Here is a 26,388-nt window from a genome sequence, read left to right as displayed (position 1 = left end):
CCAAACAAGGTCCTTATTATCAGCTGTTTGTGGAAAACAATGGAATGTTGGTGTGTGAACTATTTTTCAGCAATACACCCAAGCTTTGAAACCAAAGCACTTCATTACTTAAGGTCTGCTTGAGGATTTCTTTCTATTAAAAGTAAAGACCCCATGATGAGATATTAGAGAAACATCCTTGTATTTTACTGCATGCAAATAAGAGGTAACACCATACAAAAGGGAAACTTGCATATTTACTATGAAAGAGGATCCTCCATATACACCCAGTTTTCCTTTCCAGAGATGGTGAAGTGAATTGCAGTTTCATTCTCATTGTATCAAGAGGGAAGCTGAAGTCCAGAGAAGGCATTTGCTCAGTTCTGTTTAACAGACACAAAGATGCAGGTAGTTTCAACTCCTCGTCTAGTGATTCATCCACCAACATTTACTGTTCCTAAGGCAACGAGTCTGTTTAAGCTGACAGTGGAATGGAAATCTCTTGACCGAGAACACATTAATATGTTTTACACTGTGAAAGGCCAGATGCAAAATTAATCCTCCCCTCATATTTCTGCAACTGCAGGCAAACAGGAATTCTTTTAAGAAATGCGTGGGGGGTAACACAGCAGTTTGCAAAATATACAACTCTACCTGAAAGTGACAGTTTCATTGTTTATATCATATATATATATAGCACATTCTTCAGACGACTTGTATGTTAAGCCAGTTTAGTGAAAGCTTTACAACTAATTTCCCACCAGCACTGACGTAAGTTGCTAAACCACAGTTTGCATTACATACCTGCTTACAGCTTTACAAAATCGTTCTGAAGAGGGTTTACTTAAAGTGATAGAGCTGCACAGGTTTGCCCTAAGAAGCCAGCTGAGAAAAGAATCCACATCTTCTTTCTTTACCTCCTACATGTGTCAACACTAATGCTGAGATTTTCTCCTTGCAACCTGAAAGAGTCTCTAATTGAAACAGGAGCCATTTCAAACCACACTTAAGTGCAGCAGCAAAAGAAGGAGGGTTTTTCTGTTTGTTTATAAAACCTTTTTTATCTTCTTCTAACCCATCGTGAACTTCAGAGACCTCTGAACTACTGGTTAGAAACACAGCTCTAACAAAGCTTTATAGCAGAATTTAGAATATTTTGACCTGCCCAAGGGAAAAACAAGTAACAAAAAATAGCCAAAGCCCTGTTTTGGGGCCGTCTCCCTACCTGTGTCATCTTTTCCAGGCCCATCACACAAACGTCATGATTTTGAGCCACCAAAACTGTGAAAACATTCATTTAGAAAATTAAAAATACAGAAAACTTCTTCAAGGGTAACACAGTTGTTTACAAGCCAAAATCATCCCGCTCTGGCCCTGTGTTCATCCCAATACTTCAGGTAAGAAACCAGACTGAGTAGTGTACGTGCAACCACTGTTAACTCCAGAACACCCCAGGAGGGCACAGAACTCCTATCTGATGGCAGACACTTTGGCCGTTCCCCATTGAAACAGTATGACTTGGTCTAGTGACCTACATGACAAAGGATTTGTGTTACTCTTCCCCAGCACTCTCCAATCTGCTTGGCTGTTTAAGGGGCTGATGATCTAGCGTCGTTCATAAGAACACACAACAGCACTCCTGGCACCAAAATGCATGTGTCTTAAAGCTGGAAGATATTAGCTTCATTCACTCTTGTGAAAGACAGATGGATTGAAGGAAAAAAGAAAAGCAGGATTAGAATAGACAGCAGAAACATAAAAGTCATATAGTCCTACTCCCCTGCAATAAACAGAGACACCTACAGCTAGATCCGGCTGTTCAGAGCCCCATCCAGCCTGACCTTCCATGTTTCCAGGAATGGAACATCCACAACCTCTCTGGGCAACCTGTTTCAGTGCCTCACCACCCTTATCACAAACAACTTCTTCCTTACATCCAACCTAAAACTTCCCTCTTTTAGCGTGAAACCATTTCCCCTCATCCTATCACCACAGACTACGAGTCTACCCTTCCTTCCTATAGCCCTCCTTTAGATACTGAAAGGCTGCTATCAGGTCACCTCGAAGTCTTCTCTTCTCCAGGCTGAACAGCCCCAGCTCTCAGCCTGTCCTCATAGGAGAGGTGTCTCACCCCTTGGACCATTTTTGTGGCCCTCCAGCAGGTCCATGTCTCTCCTGTACTGAGGACTTCACATCTGGAAACAGTACTCCAAGCGAGGTCTCACCAGCGCAGAGCAGAGGGGCAGGATCACCTCCCCTGACCTCCTGGCCATGTTTCTTTTAATGCAGCTGAGGGTATGGCTGGCTTTGCTTTTTGGGTTTTCTGTTTGTTTGGTTTTTTTCTAACTTTCCAGTTACCCTTTTTTCAGGCTTTTTTTTTTTTCCCCCCATTGTGAATTCCCCCAAGTAGTTACATTCCCTCTGAATCACGATGTCTGCAGTTGCAGAGGACCCAGGACGAGATGCTCAGCACTGAAAGACAGGCAGATATTCACACACTGCTCCCTACCTCCCCAGCAGGCCATAGACATGATCCTGTTCCCAAACTCCAGGCTGTTGCAGAAGCAAATAAGATTTGTATAGGAGTGACAGCAAATCTTGCATATAAGACAGAAAACAGAGGATTCTGCTTGCTTACTGTGGCAAGTGGGGATGCGCACCGCTGCCCTTGAACAACACGGGGCTGCCTGCAGCCCACACACCAATGTTTTAACTATGTGTAGCAGCAAAACACCTCTGTCACTCCCTTTGCATCACTTGTATCTTCCTACTGATATTTTCCTGGGAGAAGAGACCAACTCTGACCAAGTTACAATCAGGCAGTTGTAGAAAGCAATAAGGCCTCTGAGTTTCTTCTTTTCCAGACTAACAATCCCAGCTCCCTTCCTGCCACTCTGTGCTTACTACATTGTCTTCATCTCAACCCATCTGTTTCCCTTGCTCTTGTCCTCCAGATTATCTCCCTCGTACCACTAAGAGGGAGCACATGGGAACTTCTCAACTTTCAGATCCCCCACCCACCTCTGGCAATGCATCTGAAGTCCTGTGTTTGAATAAAGGACATAATCTAATCCAACATTTTGCAGCTCAGGTCTGTTTCTTCATAGATCTGGAATGGAAGCTCTGAGCCAAGTACTGTCAATTACTGATTGTAAAGCTGAAACAAGTTTTCTTAGCCCTTACAAGTTTGCCTCTTGATACCAACAAAACTCTGAGGAGATGCATCTAAAATACACTTCTAACAAGAATCCACTGGGCTACACTTCCCACTTGGAAAAGATATTCCTCTCTGTGAAGGTAAATATGTGGGCTCTTATTTCTGTGACAACTTCACTTGGGTGTTTTCTTTTTGCCAAAGCATTACTTCAGCTAATTTCTAGATGTCTATTCACTCCATAGTAAACAAACATATCTACGAGAAAATCTCCATCTCTAGTGAGTTCCCCTCTTTGCATGTACCCCCGGATGAGAGTATATGCTGTGCTGACAGTCTACATTACCATTATTATAGGCAGCCTACCACCCTCAAGTAGTGTGGCACAGTGGTCAACACCTGCACTCACAGCCCTCCCATACTTAGTAATGCTTCACACCAGTGGAGCAAGAGCAAATCCCAATATAGCAGCCTAAACACACACAAGCACTATTAGCTAACTTCACCTCAGGGCAGTTCTCCTCAGATTACATAGTTTTCACTTCTGCTTCACAAACAACAGGAACTCGAGCTACTTCCAGCATTCCTATCTCTGGACCAGTAACACAGACTTATAACCCCAAGATTTCAGAGATGGTGAACTGTTAGAGAGGATCACTGAACCCTGTGAAAACTACCCCCAGGGTTAAAACACTTCTAGAAGAAGTCAGGAAAAACAAAACAAAACAAAACAAAACCCCAACCCACAGTGTTGCCAAGGATGGATTATGCCCTGTGCTCCTCTCTCACTTCCTTTTCCAGATGCTAGAGACCGGGGCACAGGAACAGTACTTTAAACCTGGGCACTGGAAAGGGAGGGTGGGAAGGCTGGGATTCAGGAGGTGAGGGCTCACGCATTCCTGTGAGCCCACGATCAACAGTGTATAAAGTATCTTCTGCTCTTACAGGCTGTTTTCCCCTCCCTCAATTTTTGTAAAAAGTTCAACTGAAAAATCAAAGCATTAAAAAGAGCCCAGCAAAACAGTAATACTGCTTAAAAATGAGTTGATGCTCAGGACACACAGGAATCAACTCTCCTCCTTCCAGAAGAGCCTCGCTACAGATACAGAATGCTTCTAGCTCCTCTAGTTCATTCACCTGGTATCTCTCCCTTATCTCATCTGCCCTTGGAATGAAGTCCTGATCCTGCTAAAGCTGGCAGAAGCTTGGCTGATGTCTGCAGCACAAGTGGCACAGCAGTTCTCTCTCTGGTGCAGTTAGTGAGAAATTTATTCACCTTATATATTTGTACAACAGTCTGAAGAATCTGGGCCACAGTCACCACTGCCACTTTTTTCCGCCTTGTGTACATTCTCAGTTTTGGCCTGAATTTCCAGTGACTGATTTTAGACCTACTGAGACCACTCTCCTTTGAAGTCCTACGCTGCCTCAACATGATCTTTACTCTTTAAGCACTGTATATGCAAGTCTGTGGTTTTATCCGAGGAATACCTGATCTGGCAGGGCACTGGGAACAGCAGCAACCCTTACGTGTCGAGCAGGGATGCTGAAGAATGCAGCTGTAGCTACGCCCTGGCAGCTTCCACACGTCAAAGTTTCCCACAGGAGAGTGAAGATGCAAGTCTTCAGGATGGATTATGCTCTGTGCTCCTCTCTCACTTCCTTTTCCAGATGCCAGAGACGGGGGAACAAGAGCAGTGTTTTAAACCTGGGCACTGGAAAAGGAGGGTGGGATTCAGGAGGTGAGGGAGGATAGTTGAAGAGTGGCTGCAAACATAGTTTGCAAGACTAGAAACTTGCATGACAAGTCAAGGTGTTACTGACATACTGTGTGCACTTGGGCAGAGGAAGAACTTCTTTACTGTGAGGGTGACAGAGCACTGAACAGGCTGTCCAGAGAGGCAGGGAAATCTCCTACTCTGGAGATATTCAAGACCCACCTGGATGCTCTCCTGTGCAACCTGTTGTAAGGAACCTGCTTTAGCAGGAGGCTGGACTAGAAAATCTCCAGAGGTCCCTTCCAACTCCTACAATTCTGTGAGACCAGTATCACTTATGACTTAAGATTTTCTCATATGGTTATGACAAGTTATTTTACCTTGATAAAACGCAGGAATGGGCGGCTGCCCCCGGCACTCTGACTGGTGATGGCCTCCCTCCCTCCAGTGGGAGGGGCGGGTGTGCTGAGCTCCAAGCAGTTCGCTGTGAGGAGGATTCCCGCCTGTCCAAGGCGAGGGCTCTGGGCTGCGCCCTGCCGCCTCAGCGCTGAGCCGGGCGGCCAGCTGGGTCATCCTGCCCGAGCCTTGTTCTTTATAAAATAAGAGTAACACGATAGCTAGATTGTGTCCACATGCCTACGTGCATAGCACAGAACTGACAGACTGTGTCAGACCTGTTAGAGAATCACAGAAAGATTTGGGTTGGAAGGGATCTCAAAGCCCACCCAGTGGGCGGGGCTGCGACCCAGCAGCTCAGGCTGCGCAAGGACCCATCCAACCTGGCCTTAAATGCCTCCAGGGATGGGGCACCCATAGCTCCTCTGGGCAGTCTGTGCCGGTGCCTCACCACAGAGTAAAGAATTTCCTCCTAACATCTAACCTAAATGTCCCCTCTTTCAGTTTAACGCCATTTGCTCTTGTTCTTTCAATCCCAGAAGTTCCTTTTGCTTAGTGACCGAAGCCCATGACTCAGTCTTCTGTTCCTCTGTCCTTGCTCCTGCTCTCTTCACTGCAGAGGCTCTAAGTCACAGGCATAGAATCATAGAATCATAGAATGGCTTGGGTTGGAAGGGACCTCAAGGATCATCAAGCTCCAACCCCCCTGCCACAGGCAGGACAGCCAACCTCCACATTTAATACTAGACCAGGCTGCCCAGGGCCCCATCCAACCTGGCCTTGAACACCTCCAGGGACAGGGCATCCACAGCCTCTCTGGGCAAGTCACAGTGAGTACTCCAGAAATGTCATACCTTTCTGCAGTACACTGGTTCACCAGCTCCCTGCAGTTGACTAGCCTGCTTGACAAGGAAAATGTCCTCCCAAAAGCCAGGGGCTTTGGATGAAACTGTTTTGAAGGGTGCTGTCTCCTGCCCTGCCCATGATAGCCTTCCTGTGGGTTATGTGATCTTCTGAGAGAGCAGGAAGAAATGTGAAGCAGGGTCTGGAGCACCTCTTCTTTGAAGAAGTGCTGAGGGAGCTAGGCTTGTTTAGCTTGGAGAAGGCTCTGAGGAAACCTCACTGAGGCCTTCCTGTACTTGGGGGAAGCTTATAAACAAGAGGGAAACTGACTTTATACACTGTCTGATAGTGATAGGAGAGTGGTTTTAAAAGAGGGGTAATTTAGGTTATACATTAGGAAGAAATTCTTTACTCAGAGGGTGGTGAGGTGCCAGAACAGGCTGCCCAGAGAGCTGTGGATGCCCCATTGCTGGAGGCATTCAAGGCCAGGTTGGGTGGGATCCTGGGCAGCCTGAGCTGGTGGGTGGCCACCCTGCCCATGGCAAGGGAGGTTGTTATTGGATAGGCTTTATGATCCCTTCCAACCTAAGACATTCTGTGATTCTTTGACAGAATACTTTCACTTAGGGGCAAAGGACAGAAAAGGAGCTGTGATGTCAAGTATTCCAACAGTGGGATAGAACCACCCTTAACTCACCATGAGCAAAGCCATGCTAGAGTTTCATCCCCTTCCTTGAATGCAGAGAAGACAAGGAGTGGACTTAGTCACCCCGTGCTGGTATGTCAATCTGTTTTCCCCACAGCCACACACTGCTACTCAGGCTGCATTGTTTTCATTGCCACTTAATTGCTTTCACACTTAAGTGAGTCTTCCTGCAGTCAGATTTCCTCCTGACATCTGGGCATGTCAAAATGCTGATACATTGCTGCCAGATGTTGCTTTGTAAGTGAGGTGGTGACATTTTCCACAATGATAAGAATGTGTGCATAAAATCACATTTGTTTGTTGGCTGACTGAAGTGTATCACATTGAGCTTCAATTTGGTATGGGCTGGAAGCTTTTTCAACAGTGTAAAAGCCCCTACTGTTATTACAGGCTCTCCCTGTGGGGAGTAAAATAATGGGGGCAACAATACATTTCAGAATGGATATAACTGTAGTTACTGTAATCAAGTTCACAAATTAAAAAAAAAAAAAAAAAGAAAAACCTTTACATTAAAACAGATTTACTGGTAAAACATTTTAAGCACAGAGCAGCAAGGTGGTTTTCTCTTGTTTGCATGAGGGACCACTGCAGTATGCTGGCAGAAAAAGTTCATAGAATAGTTGAATACTGAGATTACAGGGGAAAAAAAGGTGCTAGGGCAACAGAATCTTCAATATGATGAAGATTTATTCTTTTCAGATGTATTTTTTATTGCATGATAGAGTGTTTAACAAATCTGTACATTCACATAGTGGAGCAAAAAGGAGGCTTGCATGAAATGGCAAAGCTTATCGTTAGGATTATAGAAGGTTATTTCCTTTCTTCTTCATTAAGAAATGAATCAGATCAGTGCAGTTTGTGGGTGTAATGATGAGGGAGTGGGCTGGGCTCTGATGCAGTCTTAAGTTAGCTTGCGTTGTGCAGTGTTGGAATTCACCTGAGCTGGGCTGGAAGCCTGGTTCTTTGCATTGCAATGCAAATCTTGGAAAATTGGTTGGGTAGACAATTGACACCAATTCAATAACATATTATTTGAAGAAACATTGAGAATCTGTTCCTCAGACAATAAGCCTGCGTGACCACAGAGCCAAGTAAGTGTTTCAGGGTCAGGGCATGTCTGTTGTGTGTCTTGGAAGATGCAGTTGGGCCAAGGTTTCAGCAGCCCTTGGGGCCAAGCAGTTCATGCTGCCAAACTTTGTCACAAGAACTGGGGGGGATTTCCCTCAGGAATGTCTTGGTAAAAAAAAAAGTTCTACCTAAAACAGCTGCTCTGCCCCAGTACCCTTGGCCAGAGCAAGCTGGGGTAAGGAAATGACTGCTATTCCCAGTTAATTGCAAATGAAGGTAATGCCTAGTGCTTTTGGAAAGGTTTCTGGTCATCTTTCCAGTCAGACTGAATCAATTTCTTCAGTTTGTTCCTCAAGTAAAGCAGCTGTAAATTCCAGCTGGGGAGGGAATGAGCTTTCTCTTTTGCTTCTTGCCACTTAGAGCAGTCAAAGGCAAAGCTGCCTGTTCACCCGCAAGGAAGGCCAACGTGCACCAAAAAGAAAGACACTGATGCAGTAGGTAAATATTTAGATGTAAGGTTCTGCTAGGAGCCTTCCTGGCACAAACATATTATGAAACCTTGCAACTACTTCTCTCGCCTTCAGGAAAAGGAAGTAGGAAGGAAAGGGGTGTCAACATCTATTTTAACCAAAATGCCAGTGAAGCCTCTGCTGACACAGACTTTGACTAATGATCAAACAAGAGCAGAGGAGATTGCCCCTACTCGTTTTCCCAAAAGAGCAGAGCCTAGTTGATCATTGACCAAGCCAAGCCGAATGAGAAACCCACCACCGTTGCTATTCTGTGTACAGTCCTCATACTTGTAGTGGACTAACAGGAAGATGGTTGAGGATCCGAAGAGAAAACCCCTCTTTGTCCTCGTTGGCATCTTGCTGCTTAGCTCAGCACAAGCAGGTAAGAAAAGGCATGAATGTGTGGCAAGGGATTGAAGGCTTTACACAGAAGGATCTGACATAAATTCTCCTCAGCATACCTGTGTTTGAAGAGGTCTTTGCTGTAATCCAGTTAGACATCAGGAGAATGGCCAGCACGGGAAAAGTCCTTCCTTATCCCATCTGTCTCAGTGATTTTACTCCACTAACATGATTTAAAAGAGCATTCCAGAATTGTGCTGAAGTGCAGGGAGGTGGAAAAGAGACCACTTGACCTCTGGCACTGGCAACTCCCAATTTGAAAGCTGAGCAAGTGTAATCTGCGAAAATATATAGATGCCACACCTCCACTTCTTGCTTTAGTTGGGATCTTTTTTTTTACTCACAATCCTCCTCCCCTGATGCCATTTCTGAAATGCTCTGCTTTTGCTAAGCATGCCCTTTAAGTAAAGCTAGTTCATGAGCAGCAGTTTTTCTGAATGGCTGCCAGAGAATGTCTTTCCCTTTTCTCTCTGGTTCACAGAAAGACCAGAAGAGACAACAGTAAGGGTCAGCGGCATCCCAGAAGGGGAGATCTGAGTACCAAATTTTGGGGTTTTTTTTGTGTGTTTACTCTTAGGCCATGTTCCATCTCACTGCTGTAAAATATCTTCTGTGGGAACAAGCAGCAGGTGAGAGCTGGTTGTTTGGGATATATTTATATATATTTAATTGAACATGCAGATTTAAGGCTGTTTCACTTCCTCCTGTCTAGAAAAGGAAAGGAACATGTGTTTTCATTTTGTCAGGATGCAACTATGTCAGTTCACAGAGTAACCATTTTTTAAGTCAGAAGGGATCGTTTCATCAATTATTTGGCTTCCTGCTCATCACATGTCAATAAATTTTGTCTTTAGTCAATCCAACATGTTGCCTTCTATAACCATTCTGAAATAGCAACCAGTTCTCTAGAATGCCTAAAGATGGAGCTCTTCTGTGGATAACCTGTTCTACTGGCTAGCCATACACACCATGTAGATCTGCTATGTAGGTCTTTCCTTGATCTATAGCCTAAATGTACACAGTTTTTTACTAGTTATGGGTTTGATGGATTTTTGTTTTGTTTTGTTTTGTTTTCATTCACATCTCAGTAAAACAATTCTCAGAAGTCCACAGACATCCACAGTTTTCTTCCCCAGTCAATGCTCCAATTCCATCAAAGGGCAGAACAGCTCTAAGGCAATACTTGTTTTCCAGAATAGGCTGATTTTAATCTATGTTCTAGCCTTTCATTCTTTATTAATAGAAGCCAGATTCCTAGTGAATTAGAATGAGCTTTTTCTTCCACCATACAGACACAGGCCAAATATTCTTCTCACTCCCTCTCATTGCAGGGAACATAAACAGAACCTCAGGGCATCGTTGTGCTGATTTCCAGACGGCAAATTTCCTACATGGCAGTAAGCTTAATGTCCGGTTTCTTCTATTCACCCCCTCCAGCCCTAGCTGTGGGGAGCTAATTTTGGCTAATGATGGCATCAAGAGCTCCAGCTTCAATAGCAGCCTGGAAACGAAGATAATAATCCATGGGTTCAGGTGAGAGAAAGAAGAGAATTATGGTTAAATTTATATTCTAGCCCTGCGTGGGGCTGGCATGGAAATCCTCTGCCCATCTGACGATCTAACTCTCCCCAACAGTAACTACATTTGAAACACCTACTAAGAGCAGAGCCTGGTGTGCTCAGTGCCAAACCATACCCAGGAACTGCCCGTGAGACTGTAGGTGCGACAGGGCAAGGGGTGGGAAAAAATGCTGTTGACAACTCTCTTTACAACGCAACCTTCATAGAATCACAGAATCATAGAATCATAGAATGTCTTGATTTGGAAGGGACTTTCTGAAGATCATCTAGTTCTAACCCCTCTGCCATGAACATGGTTGCCAACTACTAGATCAGTCTGCCCGAAGCCCCATCTCATCTGGCCTTGAATACCTCCAGGGATGAGGCATCTACAGCTTCTCTGGGCAACTTGTTCCAGTGCCTCAACACCCTCTGAGTAAATAATTTCTTCTTAACATTTAAGTTAAATCTCCCCTTTTAGTTTAAAACCATTCCCCTTGTCCTACCACTATCAGACTGTAAAAAGTTGGGCTCCCTCATGTTGATAAGCTTTCTTTAAGTACCGGGAGGCTTCCCTTCTCCAAACTAAACAATCCTAGCTTCCTCAACTTTTCTTCATACGAGAGGTGCTCCAGCCCTCTGATCATCTTCACAGAGCTCCTCTGGACCCGCTCCAACAGCTCCACATCCTTCTAGTGCTGGGGGTCCCTGGCCTGAGTGCAGTATTCTAGATGAAGCCGCCGCTCTTTTAATGCAGCCCAGGATACAGTTGGCTTTCCAGACTGCAAGTTCTCACTACTGGCTTATGTAAAGCTTTTCATCCACCTGAATTCCTAAGTCCTTCTCTGCAGGGCTGCTCTCCAGGATTTCTTCTCCTAGTCTGCATTAGGCCTTGTTGAATCTCATTAGGTTCCTTTTCAAGCCTGTCTAGGTCAGACTGAATGACATACTTTCCTTCTGTTGTACTAACTGCACCACTCAGCTTGGTGTCATCAACAAACTTGCTAAGGATACAATATAAGTCTATGTAATCGATAAAGATGTTGAAGAGCACCAGTCCCAAGACTGACCTCTGGGGGACATCACTCATCACCAGCCTGCACCTGGGCATAGAACCATTGACTATCACCCTCTTGCAGCAACCATCCAGCCAGTTCTTTATCCACTGAATAGCTCACCCTTCAAATCTGTCTCTCTCCAATTTAGGGGTAAGGATGTGGTGTGGGACCATGTCAAAGGACTTGCAGAAGTCCAGGTAGGTGACACCAGTTGCCCTCCCTTTGTCCACCAATGCCGTCACTCCTACATAAAAGGTCAGGTATGACCTGCCCTTGGTGAAGCCATATCGGCTGTCTTGGATCACATCCTCATCTCGTGTGTGCCTTAACATCTCTTCAAGGAAGATCTGCTCCATGAACTTCCCAGGCACAGATGTGAGGCTTACTGGCCTGTAGTTTTACTTTTCTCCTTTCTTAAAAATGGGAGTTATCTTTCCCTTTTTTCAGTTACCAGGCACTTTGCCTGACAGCCATGGTTTTTCAAGTATGATGGAGAGTGACTTGGCAGCCACAGCAGTCAGTTCCTTCAGGACCCTAGAACGCATGTCATTTGGCCCCATAGACTTGTATACATTCAGCCTCATGAGGTGGCCTCAGACTTGCTCTTCTCTTACAATGGGAGGGATATTGCTGCTCCGACCCCCACCTGGAGGTTCAGGGACATGAGAGACATGCTGCAAACATTGGTATAGAGGCACTTAAGCTGGGCTATTGTCTGTGTTACCTTGCTGGAGAAGCCTTCCCCAAATTCTCTGGGACCAATCTGAGATTTTCTTCTGCTCTTTCCTAAAATGACAGCGTTCTCTTCTGTGTCACTTACAAGGACAACCCCTTCCCACATCAAATCCAGTATTAGGCACTGGTGATAAGCCCAGCCCAGTATATCCTTGGCCTTCCTGGTCAATTGTATCCCACCCAACATCAACATGCCCAGTCTACTGAAGGCATATCCAAGATGATAGTAGCCAAAATTATTAGCACAGTACCGTCCATGCAGCCATTCATTCAACTGATCCGTTCTCCTCCTTCTACCTTGGTCCCAAACACCAACAGGGAGAATCGAGAACACTATCTATCCTCCCAGTCCTTTCAGCATTCTCCCAAGGAACATAAAGTCCTTTTAAAAAATTTACAGTCTTCATGTTGCAGCCTCTTGTGACCCCATTTGAAACAGTAGGAGTGTGCACTTTACTGTGTGACTACCTGTCTATTTTTTGTTTCACATTTTTGGAGCCTAAAACAAGTTAGGAAATTATTTTCCCTATTCCTTTTCCTTTCTCTTCCCCCTTTCCTTTCCATCTTTCCTTTATACTTTCATTCATTCTTTATTTTACTCTTTCTCTCTCCCTCTTTACCTGTTCCCTTTCCCTTTCCTTTCTTTTCCATTTTTCTTTCAGTCTTTCTATTCAAGAAGTCTTTTTCTTCAAGATCCCCTTCCCTTTAAATTGTCTCCTTGCAGCTCATATCCTGGTTCATCAGCAGCCTGGATTAGCCAGTCATTTAGAATCCCTGCCAGACACACACTACTTCTAATCTTGAAAATGTAGGGATGTAAACCTGGGTTTTTTTTAACCTGTCACCATATTGCTAGCTTCTTTTACAGTGCCATTTTTCAGCCAGCTGTGACCACTTAATGTTATTTGATTTGATGTGCAAAAGCCTGAATGACAAGTGCATAGAAAACCAGGATGAAACCACACAAGGAGTTGCAGGGTCTTTTGAGAAAATCAGCAGTTGCCCTCACACGACATAGCACACCCCACTCCCAGGTGGTAATAGGGGAAGTGGGTAGTACACAGCCTCCTCATTTTCCCAGTGTAGCAGTGACAGACTGTGTGGTTTGACCCAGGACTTCCTGCTGGTTGGCAGCAGAACAGGACCAGGTGTTCCTGGTCAGTTCACTCTTTCCAGGTGGGCTCTGTGGTGGCTAACTGGAACACCACAGCAGGACCAAGATCTCAGCCCAAGCCCTACAAATGTTTTTCTTGGTTGGTTCCTTTCTGAATCAACCCATTCTGGACAGTGTTTGTTACTACATTGCAGCAATGATATGGCAGGTATATGTGTCTGGTACCAGAACAACTTTTCAGCAGCTGTCTGACAGTCTACTCTGAGATATATGAAGCTCCAGCATCAGTGAACAATATTTTGTCACCTGCCCTGCTTTAGAAAACACCTAACATATTTGTTTCTGATTACTCCACAGGGCATTGGGTACAAAACCTTCCTGGATTGAAGGGCTTGTCCATGCAATACTGCACATAAGTCAGGTAAATGTGATTGCAGTGGACTGGGTCCATGGGTCTACAGGAGCCTATCACTCCGCAGTGGAAAACGTCACACAGCTGGCCCTCTTCATCTCACACTTCATCAACAAGCTCCTGGTAAGCTCATGCACAGTACAACTGAACAACACTTATGCAGTGAGGATGGTACAACTTTGCATTTACCAGCCATGCATAAACTCTGTGTAGCATTTGCACCATAGACCCTGACTGCACAGCATGGGAGATCCTGGGTATGCGCCAGAGTGTGCACTCACACTCCTGGAGCAGCTGTGACATCAAGAGGATGGAGATAGGGCTGGGAGGGGAGAGATCTGTCACCCCTCATTACTGATTTGGTCACAGAGTGTACAAATTACTGGGCCACTCTGGTCCCCAGCATCCATTCTGTGTTTGTGCTGAGCTCTAGTCCAGCTACTTGAGGACTTTTTTGTCCAATCTCTCCTGCTTACACCACAGAAGACTACTTCTAGTTTCTCATAAGCCTCAGTACTGCAGCATATTTTAAAGGCAGGATTTTTCATCTCACTCCCATGGTCTCATTTTCACCCATTGTATGCTACTGCATCATGCAGAACAGCCTGCAGCCAGCAGGATCCCTTCAGATGGAGTCACCTCACATCATGTCTAAGTGACTGTGCTTTACCTGGCTGTTCAACCTATGAATAAATCCTTTAACTCTGAAAATGTAACCTTAAAATAATGAGTAAGGGTACAATGTGCACAATAGTGGTATAAAAGTGAAATAAAATTACTTCCTTTGCTTTACTGAGGAAAAGATTGTATGGGGGAACATAAGTTACTCAGCTGAGATGAGGAAGTTCCGTCTGAAATAAACCATGGAAAGAGGAGCAACAGGCTACGTAGTCATGATCAGAAGCATCTGACCAACCTGGTTAGAGCTGGTTTTGCATGTGTGGATCAAAAGAAAGACTCTGAAAAGCAGAAAGGGCAATAGCCATCATTCCCACATCTAGTTTGTTCTCCACTGTATACCTCCAAAGCAATCCTACATCACGAGTGTTATGGAGCTGCTGGGTATTTCACCTTTCTTCTATAGAAATACATATTTGTATGATCATCTGCAGGCCCTGGGAGTCTCTGCAACATCCATTCACATTATTGGTGTGAGCCTTGGTGCGCATGTTGGGGGACTGGTTGGGCACTTCCATTATGGTCAGCTGGGACGGATAACAGGTATGGTAAAACTGAGACTTGAGTCCTGACTTCTTATTCAATGAAGAGAATGAAATGTCAGGGAAGGGGTGTCATACATAGTGATCTTTTAAGTGCCTGTAGGCTCAATCAATCCAAGCTTTGGATGTTGTGTTGAGGGACGTGGTTTAGCAAGAACCATTGGTGAAGGGCGAATGGTTGGACTGGATGATCCTGTGGGTCTTTTCCAACCTTAGCGATTCTATGATTCTATGATTCTATGATTTGGGGCTTCTTCCTAGCTTCAAAAGCTCCTGACAATCCTTTCCAGCCATCAGTCCCCTCCACAGTACCAAAAGAATGCATACACAGAAGAGACCTTCTGCCTGTGCTCTCTTCTAACTAGTGAGCTTTCCTAGTCATGAGATCTCGTTATTAGTGAAATAGTGAAATTAGTGAAATTCAGATGTACCAAATCAGAAGCGGCCTTGAAAACACACAGCAAAAGTCTTAGGTGTGAGGAAGAGGTTGCAGTGGGCAAATTACAGATAAAGATGGTTAGAGGCTTATCATGGCATGTAGAGCTTTTAAATTCATGCAGAGTCCTCCAGCTTTTAGGTATGGGCTGGAATAAAGTCACAGAACAATTTGGCTGAGAAGGGAGCTTGGAAGGTCTCCTGTCCAACCTCCCATTCAAAGCAGGGCTGCCTGCTAAGTCAGATCAAATTGTTGAGGGTTTGTCAAGTCTGAGAAAACTCCAAGGCTGGAGATTTATCTTAGTGGGAGTGAAAGGAGGAAGAGACACAGACTGAACAGCCGTCAAGGAAGAACAGAGGTAGACAGAATATGGTTCCCAGTCTGCTTTAGCCCACGCTGGGCTGCCTCGCAGAAATGGCCTCAAGGAGAGACACTCCACAGGAAATTTTGGTTCACACTTCACATGTCATAGCTTCACACATTGCATGTACTACAGGCATTTCTTACCAGGAGCAGAGTTTCATGATGGGTTCCTGTTAAAGCTGTGAATGAAAGTGTATGTTTGGAGGGACTCTGGGTAACCATCATTCTGTACCAGCATTTTCTCATCAGCTTCATTTTCGGATGAGTAGAAGCAGACTCCTTCCCAAGAAAACATTACATTTAACTTCAGTTGGAGACCTTTGCCTTTCTGTTGTTCAAACGTAATAAAAGCTCTGCAGGTCAATGCATCCAATTCATTTTTAGCTCTACTAGAAGTCTCTTTAAACCATGCCTATTCCTGCAGATACCTCATTGTGCAGGAAAGAAAAATGGTACAGGAATGGGAAAGAACAGCCCATATCTAATATTGCTGAAGAACAATTTGTTTCTGGAGGAGAAAAAGAGGAATCCTGAGGGAATTTAGCTGCACAGAGCACAGCTACAGTGCAGGCTGTACGTCTCCATACATGCAGTTTGTGCTGGGAAGTGGTGGAAACCCCATCCCAGGAAGTATCTGAGAGATGGGTGGATGTAGGACTCAGGGACATGGTTTATTGGCAGACTTGGTAGTGCTGATGGTTGGCTCTAATGATCTTAAGGGCCTTTTCCAACCTGAACGATTCTATAATTCTGTTCATGGAGGACACCAGCAGAGAAAACAGAGGATAGAAACAGGTTCACCTTGGAGCTGCGCTAGAACTGGCTGCTGTTTGTATTAAGCGTTTCTCCCTCCTCAGGAAGAAGTTTAAGGTGTAGTGAATAACACCTCTTATTCTCTCCTAAGGCCTTTACCATAAACTTGCTCTGTAGAAGTGAGCAGGGAACCTCTCAGCTTTTTGCATGGGACGAGGCAAAAGAATGTGGGTGACAAACAAAAGCAGTACATTCTTCTGACCACTTGTCCCTTTGATAGCATTTATTTTTAGGTAGGACAGGAAATAACTTTTCTTCTTTCCCTTCTCCTCCTCCCTGCTTCCACACACAAACGCAAACATGTCAGTTTGTGTTTTGTTGATAACACCTTCTCCATAGAGAATTAATGGGACTTAGTCCAAAAGGCAATTGAACTGGCCAGCTCTGAGGCAGTGTTACAAGGAGCAGAGCTGCTGCTTAAACTATTGCTGGTGCCTGTGGAGTGAAAAAGGCCTTGTGAAGTTATTTTCCAAAGCAAAGGGAGCAGAATAAACATCAGCCAGAATAAAAACATGATCTTTAAGCTGTTCCTTGGTACTGCCAAAGAAAATTTGCAGTATTACTCTGGCTCCTCAGAATTTGCTCTAGGAGCAAGTTTCAGCCAAAAACATCAGTGGCTGCTTGAGAACTTGATTTTATTTGTGGGGAGAGGGCTCAGAAGTATTTCTGCTATAAGACTGTTTGATAGTACTGAATCTTTGTAAAGCTTAGGTTGATTAACGCCCACAATGCTGAATTCATCACCAAGCTCGAGATCTCCAGGGACATTGCTCAGGCTGTAGCACTACTACAGATGACAGTACAATTAGGGAAGGTGTTGCAGGTTTGAATCCCTCTCACTGAAAACCCAAAATATGCTGTGCCCCTACTCTGATAGAGGTACCTGATGCTCAGTCATGGCTTTACAGCCTAGAAATTTGAGGCTTCGTGGGCTGTTTGGTACAGAGCCGATGCATGGAAATGGGTGGCTGGGAGCAGTGGAAGACAAGGTAAGGAAGCTGCAGTGGAGCTTAGTGGGAGCAGAAAGCTTTCTGAGCTATGATCGATGCAAGGAGGGAATAATTAATTACTTCTGCCAGGCAACGATTTAAAAAGCTTTAAATAAAATTACTGGTCCAGAAATAAGAAAGAGAGGGTCCGATGAGCATTTGTTGTTGGGGTGTTCGATTTTGTTGCAGGCCTGGATCCCGCAGGCCCTAAGTACACCAGAGCCAGCCCGGAAGAACGCCTGGACCCTGGGGATGCCCTCTTTGTGGAAGCCATTCATACCGATGCTGACAGTAAGCTGGCTTCTTTCCTCTTCAGCCCGCCATGTCTGTCTATCCTGCCATCGTTATTGCTAAGAACCAAGCAGGTCATTGTCCCATTTATGCCAGATGACCACAAGTTCCGGTCCGGTCTGAGGATGTTCCCCGATTAGATAGGCTTCAGAGATGAATGCGCTGGCAGGCATCCATACCCCAGTGCACATCACAGCAACAGGTGGGAGCTTTAGTGCTGTAGACACAGGGCAATCTTCCAGCACATATTTCTTCCATAACCCTGCTACAGCAGAGTGAGTTTCTGCAGAACAAGATCAGTGTGCTTTTTACCACTTGCAAGGAATTTGTGTGTCTAACTTTGCTTTGCTTTTGCTCACGTGGCAACAGAAAGGTGCCACTGTGAGAAAGTAATGGAGTCAGACCCACAGGTGGTGCAGCAACGGATTAACTTTCCTAAGACACTTAGGTTCTGCTAAGTAAAATGTGCTAAAATATAAACATTTGCCTTTCAGTCACACCCTTTGCTTGGAGACCACAAAAATCTCTACCAACATAACATAACCCATGAAGGTTGCGTTCAGTTTTGCTCTCCTTTACACAGGATCAAGAGCAGGAGTGATGAAGATAGTGATTAAGCCAAAGTGGCCAGTCATTTTTATGGCAGATCCCAGAGCACTCTCTGCTCCGTGCAACAAACCTTTGTCCACAATGGGGGCATCTGAGAAGGAACGGGAAATACATTCTCGCTGTGTAAATAAAATGGGTGATGGGGAAGCTACGTCTGGCACTACTCACATTCAACCTGTTACTGGGCCCTGTCAAACACCATGTAGAGTACAGCCTACAGTAGTGCTGAGCATAGGAATAAAGTTGCATTTCATCTACTTTCAGGTTTTGGGATCCGGATCCCTGTAGGCCACATCGATTATTTTGTCAATGGAGGCAAAGATCAGCCAGGATGCCCCCGATTCATCTCTGCAGGTGAGAATACTCTGTGGCCAAGCAAAGAGATTTCGTGGCCATTTAGCAATCTGTGAAAATGCTTTGTGGCAACCAACTACTGCCACAGTCAGAGCAGATGTCAAAGCATGGCAACATTTATTTGTAAAGACGTGGCAGCAGAGATTCATAGCCCACATCTCCTCAGCAGCACAAAAAGCAGCTGAAATTAAAACCACATGTAAGTCAAAGTACAGGTGGGAGCCAAAGCTATTCCCTTTTTACAGAGGGCTTGGGTCCTCGTCAGTGGCACAATGAGTGAGACAAGGAAGCCATGTGCCCTTCGCCTCTCAGTATGAGAGACAGGCTCCTGGGTTTCTGCATGACTTCTGTTGCAGCGAGATCTAGGTTTGCAGTCACAGAGATGTTCAACAGAACGTTATTTTGCAGAGAGGAAGTAACTGCAGAATCTTTATTTCTTGACTTTTTGTTTCTTGGGAACCTGCAGAAAGGTCAAAAGCAGCCAAAAGGCTGATGGCTGCTTTTCTCTGCGTGCATATCTCCCTGCAGGCTACAAGTATCTGATCTGTGATCACATGAGGGCAGTACATCTCTATGTCAGTGCCTTGAAACATTCCTGTCCCATCGTGGCATTCCCTTGCACAAGTCATCAAGATTTTTTGAATGGACATTGCGTGGACTGTGGTGATCCCTTCCTATTCTCCTGTCCCAGAATAGGTACAGTATCAGCGTGAGACCTTCATGGAGCAGGGGACAATACATTCTTGATGAGTGCCAGCACAACCCACAGGACGTGGTTGAGATTTTTCCAAGCAGGATCTGAATGGGAGCTATTTGGGGACAGGGAGAAACTGTGTCATTTTCAGGCTTCCATAGAGAAGCCAAATGCTCATATATTGTCCAAGGAAGAACACCAGTGTCTTGAACATTTCTGATCTTTAAACATTTCACGGGGCTCATACTAAAAGACATTCTCCAGAATCTCTTGCCCAGCAAATGGGCAATTCACTCAAAAAATGTCTTGCTTAGAGAAGCAGTTGGAAGTTTTAGCCCAACCCCAAACTCTCAATCTTCTGCAGACTACTAAGTTTTGTTACATCACTTCCTTCTCATAATTTGCTGCCACGGCTGCCCTAAAGATAAGCCACCTGGACTGGGAGAAGGTAATCTTTGCCACTTTTAGCCTTCTGAATCACAGCTGTGGCAAGAGGAAAGGAAGTGTCCTCTAGTAGTTTTGGTTACTGGTACCAGAGGAATTCACAGAGGGGCTCTCAGATCATTCACTCCCTTCCTATCTCAGCAAAGCCACACTGTCACCTGGTTAGTGGGTTCATGTCTTCTTACTTCAGCCAGAAATACCATCTCCCAGCTCCTTGAGTCTCCTTTGTCCTAGCACCTTGTGTTGGCTTGCATCTGCACAAAGCCACTAAGAGGTATGTTGCTGATGGTTAGCTACCATAGTCGGAGGAGATTTTCTGGGGGCCTGTTAACCTGTCAAACAGACACCACAAACCTCTGCTTCCTCTAGTATAAAGAAAGGGTCTGTCCTCCAAGACAGTGAAGTTGGGAGTGAAGGTGAATTGGAACCAATTCTGTTTCCGTCCTGGGTCCTTCGTGGCTTTCTCTGCTCTGGCTTTGTTTCCTCCCACAGGCCTGCTGGAGCAGGCAGTTGTCAACATGAGAAGGCTGCCTATGGAAGTGAACGCTTATTTAATGACCAGTTCTTCAGCACCATTCTGTGGTAAGTAGCAAAGAAGAAAAAATGAGCCAGAAGGGGGACCATAAGGCAGGCTATCTGGCAAGGCCAAGTAGTGACAGCCTACCACCCCCATCAGAATCAGCTGCTGTGGCGCAGATGATCCCTGACACATAGCTGAAGAGCAATAACCCTGCACATCTCCCCTATAAAGCCCTTTCCAGTGGATTTACTAGTGTGGGTACAGCCTCGTATTAACACAGCCACTTGGCTTCAGGGCTGAATTGAAGGGTACAGAAAACGCCTGTCTGTTCGCATCAGAGTATGCAGATCTGCCCACTGTGTCTCTCAAAACCACAGACTACTTTCTTTCTTACACCTGCTTAATCTTAGCTGTGCTGGTGGTGCCAGGCAGTGAGCGCTAGAAATAACTTCTTTAGGCAGGGCAGGTCTAACACACAGCACGTGCCCTCACTCCCACGTACTTTCCCTCTTGCTCAGTTCACCACAGCCTCGTTGAGTTCCGCTTGCAGAAGATAAGAAATGTAATCACCAGCATTGAAATCACTTTCTTCAGCAACAGCACCAAGGACACGACAAAGATCACCATGTGAGTTACAGTGCATGCTTCTGGCTTGTTTTTTCCCAATTCCATGTGTAAGGATGTTTTTCCCAGTCCAGGAAAGGCACAAGGATGGAACATCTCCCTGAGTGCAGCCACTGTGTGATGAACCACAGTCTTTCTTAAGTTCCTACACGTTTACCTTAAATGCTTTCGAGAATCAGGTATGTGCTACCACTACTTGGTAACTCTGATGAAGTCCACAAGTACACAAACCAAGAGATGTACTCCAGGATCCCCTTAGTACTGTTATGATGATTCCTTTTTCACACCATACCCGTGCCTGGTGCTGATTTAAATCACTCTCAGATAGTTAATCCTACTGTGCCAGACAGAGCCGGCTAGAGCAAGACCCCATCCTCTGGAGGTTCTAGACTGATGTTCTTGGCTCAAACATTTCTGTTGATGCTCATTAGGATAGCAGTTGCAGAAAGAAAACAAGTATATCCCTGCACAGTCAGATATACGTTCAGCTTTCAGGAGTATACTTCTGTCTCTGCAGTAACACCATAGCCCCCATTGTAGGGGAGAAGTCTGTTGGGCAGGACACCAAGACTATATGATTTAGTGTGCACGGTGGTGATGGGTCAATGGTTGGACTACATGATCTTAGTGGTCTTTTCCAACCTTAAAGATTTTATGATCTGTAAACAGTCAGCTCTCTCTTGCCAACACCATCCTCTTCCAAACCACAACTGAATTAGAAGACCAGGCACAGAGCTTCCAGCCAATGCCTCAAGAGGATCTCACCACCATAGACAAGTTCCCCAGAAGTAAGTCTTCCTCACTTCTTCTCACAACTTCCTGTCCACTGCCAGGGGCTGGTAACCACCATGTAGACATACAGTGTCAGAAAGCAGGAAAGCAGTCTGCTAAAGACCCCAGCCAGCCCTCCTAGGTTCAAAGGGGACCCAAAACTGGCTCCCACGTAGCCCTTACAAAGCTAAAGCTAACTCTGTTGCTCTGATTCTGGGCACCAGGAGATAGAGGTGAGAACTGGGGAATGGGGACGCCCACTGGAGGGTGTTCAGCATGACACAGCTGCTTGATTGTGAATTTCCAGACTGCAATTTGGAATTCATACTCCAGCCTGATGGAGCTCACATCTGTCCAACCCCACAGTGAAGCAAAGGCAGATCCAAGCAGCCCTGAAAACTCGGAAGTGAAATCCGCCTTCTCCAAAGGTGTGGGAAGGAAGAAATAGCAACACATAGGTCAAATCAAGACCCACAATTTGTTCAAGACACGCAGCACTTCCTTTTGCAGCTGTCAGACACAGTGTTTGTCAAGTGCACAGCAGGAGACACATGAGCCTTGGAGAGAAATCTGCCTGGGAAGCAAGACAGCCAGGCAATCCCAAGGCTTTACTGTACCCTCCGGTTTTAGTGAGACAGTAGAGTTACAGCTATCCAGGGACACCCTCGCCCTGGAAGACAGCAGCTGTGCTTCACTTAAGTGCCCTCTTAAGAATCACAGAATCGCAGGGGTTGGAAGGGACCTCAAGAGATCATCAAATCCAAACCCCACCTAAAGCAGGTTCCCTACAATAGGTTGCACAGGTAGAAGTCCAGATGCCATTACCCTACACGTGCTGCTCACTGTGTCCCCAGGAGATGAGTCCCCAAGCCTGACAGCTGCCACGGGGCTGACAGAGTAAGGAGCCTTTTACATGGCATATTTCCCCACTGCACCAGTGTTGCTTATGTACCACATTATGTAACATGACATCATCCCCCATACCCAAGAAAACATAGTTCTGAAGTTAGCCAGAGTCCTACATGCACCCAAAGGCAGCGTGGGCTTTGACAGAATGCCAGCCCAAGCAATGAGCTTCTTCAGCCTAATTAATTGTGCTCTTCTGTCCTACGGCATGGCTGGATCCTGCCCATGCACAATATGCTCTAAAGGGACAGCCTCTCCTCAGTTTGTTTTCCATCTGTCATCCATCATTCACCTTTATAACCACAATTTAATGATGCTTCTCATTTTGGACAGCTTCAAGCCACACACATAAAACTCTACCATCTACCACCGCAGTCTAAGAAGAGAACTGGATGCACTGGTTTGGATTGGCTGCTCTGGCCTGGGACAACATTGAGTCCAGCCATCAGCCTGATCCTCAACTTATTTTGGTTACCAGAATTGTAGTTTCTTTTTGATCCCTTTGTCATCTCTTCCCTTTGTCATGTTTCTTAGCAGACAGTCACCAAACGCTTTTGAGATTTCATCGACTCCACTACACACATTCTTAAACAGTACAAGGGAATAGGTGCCAAGTAGGTCAGGCATAGGATGCCCCATAGGACAGACGCCATGGAAGGGGGGCAGCCCACCTAGGTAAAGCAGCTGGGCAGCATCACTTCAGGGCATACAGCCTGCTACCAGGCTCTGGCAATTAGCTGCTCTGGCTTTCCTCAGTTCATGTTACCTGGCAAAGAGCATAAGGACAGGGAAAAATCCATCTATCCATGCATTCCACCTTCAGCATGGCCTAAAGTAAATATCTACAGAAGAGCATAAAGAAGGCAACGTAGGCATGCAGCAATGATTCCTGAAGGTAGTTTCCCTATTTCTAGCTAAACACATTTCAGGGACATTCAGAGCCAAAGGTGAGTTGTGTTCATTAGCTCCCAACACTTCTATTTTCTGTGAACCTGTCCATACTCCTCCCATGATTTATGCACTTATGTAAAGTGTCTAACTCATGACAGTAATTTTTATGTGGAAGTACTCCTGATTACAGAGATGAAACACGAACAGAGGGCTAAGAAGGATACGTTCAATTGCTGACTCTCTTATAATGTCCTGTATTTTGACAGATGAGTCTTTGTACTCCATTTTTTTTAACCCAAAGCGTTCAGATGAGCGCTCCAGGTTCCTCCAGTGTTTCAGTCTGCATCTACAGGTTGGCTGAACACCAACCCTCACGTCTCTTCCCTTCCATTGCAGACCTAAGCAGGAGGAGGTGGGCAGACGGCTGCTGGCCCACAGGGCTCCCCTCTGCCAGACAAACAGCGTGACGCTCAAATACCTCCCCAAGAATCGGTTTTGGAGGAAGGATGAGTCACACATTGTTGGCAAGTTCTGTGCAGCTCCACTGCCTCTCGGTAACAAGTAAGTCACAGGAATATCTGCCAGAGATGCACAGAGCTGGGGATGAAGTTTGTAGTTTATACCAATGCATTCTCTCTCTAGTTTTGATAAACACGTAAAGAAGTCTCTCCCATCCTTCTGCATCCCCCTATAAGTAATTTCCTACTTGTGAGAGAGAAAAACTACCAAGGTGGTTTTCCATGAGTGTTCTTCAGTCTCTCCCTCAGGATAAAAGTGTTGTACCACACAGGGAAAATGCCACTCACCTCACCTTGAAGACAGTGAAGTCACAAACCATGACAAAAACACATACTAAATGGAATTGTTGGTTTTGTCCCCCCTTGTTCTCTTCCTCTGCCCCATTCCTACAATGGGTCCCCATTTGAAACATGATGGAAATGCAAATCTTTCAGGATGAGATAACAGAAGACCATAAATAGAGATTCGTGTCTATTCACACACGCACCTCACACAATTTAACAAAGCACTGAGGCTGAAGACAACCATTCTGGCATTTTTGGAGCCAGACACTGCACAGTACATACCTTCAGCCATAACTACCTTCCCCAGAGCTGAAGCAACCAAGACCTTCTCATTCTGAAAGAGATGACGATGTTCTCCATAGTACAGTACACTTGCCAGGGCTGTTGCAGATCCTAAGTTCTTGTAGACAGGGCAAAATAACTGGGTCTGTACAGATGCATTATACTCTTTCCATACTGTTACTGAGCCAACACTTACCTTGGCTCCAGGCTGAAGCAAGCTAGTGGGCACTCCAAAGCAGAGAATACATCTTCCGTTCAGATTATTTTCTGAAGGGCAGCAAGGGTAGTCGAGCACAAGGCAGCAAAATGTATTATAAGCCCAGAGAAAATAGTCATTCCTTTGTAGATTTCAGGTATTTATGGGTAATGACTATTCCTCATTAGCATGCTTAGCAGAGCAAAGAACTATAAAGCAGTGATGGATGTGCAGATATGTGGTTTTTTGCCACTTATGAATGGGATAGCATTGCACGTGGCCTTGAAGTTTGCACCACTTGAGCACTGGACTTGGCTGTGATGCAGGTGGGAAGCTGTGAAGTTGCACAGGTTCACAACTGCACTCATCACACAACTGCTCAGAGCAGCAAAGTCCAGCCAATTCATTACAGCTCAGCACACGTTCATCATACCTTTGCAAAGCAGCACAAGATCCATCAGTAGCTTGCTTGTCCCTGTGTTAAGGACAGCAACCCCTGCCTGCTAACACACAGTCTGACCTCCCTGTGCTCTTCCCACAGCAGGACCATGTTCTGTCTGCCCCGGATCCTCACTCTTTATGACAACACAGAACTCTCTCTCCAGCTGTCTGCTGCTTGCGCCTAGCACTGCTTTTGGAGCACACATGCATAGCCAAATCTGAGAGGGAGTCCTAAACCTGCTGCTGCTCTCTGCTCACGGATGACACTTTCATTACAGAACTGGATGGGTGTTTTTTTTACTTCCTGCATTTAGGAGTGGATATGAAGAAAAGAAGCAAGCAGTACATCAGCGATTACAAAACTAAGCAGTTGCAAGATCTCTCAGTAAAAAGACTGTATTGAGACTTTTATCTCACAGGTTCTGTTCCCAGGTCTGAAAAGTGAGATGGGGAAGTCATTTAATCTCAAGATTTGAACTACTATGAAACAAGAAGATAATTTCACTCTTCCTACACAGGGAGTATTAGGATGATTCATTTGTGTTTTATTGAAGTGTCCTGAGATCTTTGCATTAAAGGTGCAAAGTATTATTTATCTTCAGAGTGGGGAGTGCAGTTTTGGTTCAGTCTTGGAATAGGGAAGCATTACAGAATCATAGAATCATTTAGATCAGAAAGCATTTATAAGGTCAAGTTCAACCACCATCTAGCACTACCAAATCCACCACTAAATCACATCCCTATTGCTTCGGCAGCTTTCCCCAGTTGGGAACTCACTTCTACCATCTACAAGACACCTTCAGCCAGAGAGCCTATTGATTTCATGGAAGTATTCGTGCTATGTAATCAAAGTGGATTCTCACCCCATGACAGAGCTGTAGCAGCTCTTCTGGCTGTTGGTTTGTTCTCTTTGAAGCTCACATGGACACCAGAAACACAGCAGTGCTCTTCCATACAACTCTGCACTGCTTTAAAACAACCACCCAGAACAGAAGATAACAGAACAGAGGACTGCAGCTATAGGACTACCTAACACAAATTAGTCCCGAGAGCTCAGTGCAGCCCTTTAGACCTTGAAAAGTAGC

General features: G+C 45.2%; 1 protein-coding gene and 1 long non-coding RNA gene across 5 annotated transcripts; one reads left to right on the top strand and one right to left on the bottom strand.

Moving 5' to 3' along the window:
• Nucleotides 1-235: 235 nt before the first annotated feature.
• Nucleotides 236-9,054, bottom strand: LOC121106553. 2 transcript variants are annotated; one of them, XR_005839075.1, is made up of 4 exons: nt 8,838-9,054; nt 4,625-4,848; nt 1,205-1,260; nt 236-362 (listed from the first exon to the last, which is right to left on the bottom strand). It is a non-coding gene; the product is annotated as an uncharacterized LOC121106553 (long non-coding RNA). The 2 variants fall into 2 exon arrangements; XR_005839076.2 differs by lacking the exon at nt 8,838-9,054 and adding an exon at nt 5,232-5,521.
• On the top strand, nt 8,517-25,898 carry PLA1A (phospholipase A1 member A). 3 transcript variants are annotated; one of them, XR_003071823.3, is made up of 11 exons: nt 8,517-8,758; nt 10,110-10,311; nt 13,602-13,779; nt 14,769-14,877; nt 17,667-17,768; nt 18,642-18,731; nt 19,260-19,427; nt 20,362-20,451; nt 20,908-21,016; nt 21,083-21,192; nt 23,978-24,112. XR_003071823.3 is itself a non-coding variant. In XM_001233531.7 (11 exons), the coding sequence occupies exons 1-11, from the start codon at nt 8,686-8,688 to the stop codon at nt 25,486-25,488; spliced, it is 1,371 nt and encodes a 456-aa protein (XP_001233532.2). In that variant the 5' UTR covers nt 8,517-8,685; the 3' UTR covers nt 25,489-25,898. The 3 variants fall into 3 exon arrangements, 2 of the variants coding, with proteins under 2 accessions (XP_001233532.2, XP_040501865.1); XM_001233531.7 differs by lacking the exon at nt 21,083-21,192 and adding an exon at nt 25,404-25,898 and having other exon boundaries at nt 23,978-24,142; XM_040645931.2 differs by lacking the exons at nt 8,517-8,758; nt 10,110-10,311; nt 21,083-21,192 and adding exons at nt 11,552-11,592; nt 25,404-25,898 and having other exon boundaries at nt 23,978-24,142.
• The last annotated feature ends 490 nt before the right edge of the window (nt 25,899-26,388 follow it).

Source organism: Gallus gallus, chromosome 1 (assembly GCF_016699485.2).
Source record: "Gallus gallus isolate bGalGal1 chromosome 1, bGalGal1.mat.broiler.GRCg7b, whole genome shotgun sequence".
Classification (NCBI taxonomy): domain Eukaryota; kingdom Metazoa; phylum Chordata; class Aves; order Galliformes; family Phasianidae; genus Gallus; species Gallus gallus.
This window is presented reverse-complemented; position numbering and strand designations above follow the sequence as displayed.

Coding starts and splice junctions, on each gene's coding strand:
- PLA1A (XM_001233531.7), top strand. CDS start 8,686: ATGGTTGAGGATCCGAAGAGAAAACCCCTCTTTGTCCTCGTTGGCATC. Junction 8,759..10,109: donor GCTTAGCTCAGCACAAGCAG/GTAAGAAAAGGC, acceptor CTCTCATTGCAG/GGAACATAAACAGAACCTCA. Junction 18,732..19,259: donor CCCCCGATTCATCTCTGCAG/GTGAGAATACTC, acceptor ATCTCCCTGCAG/GCTACAAGTATCTGATCTGT.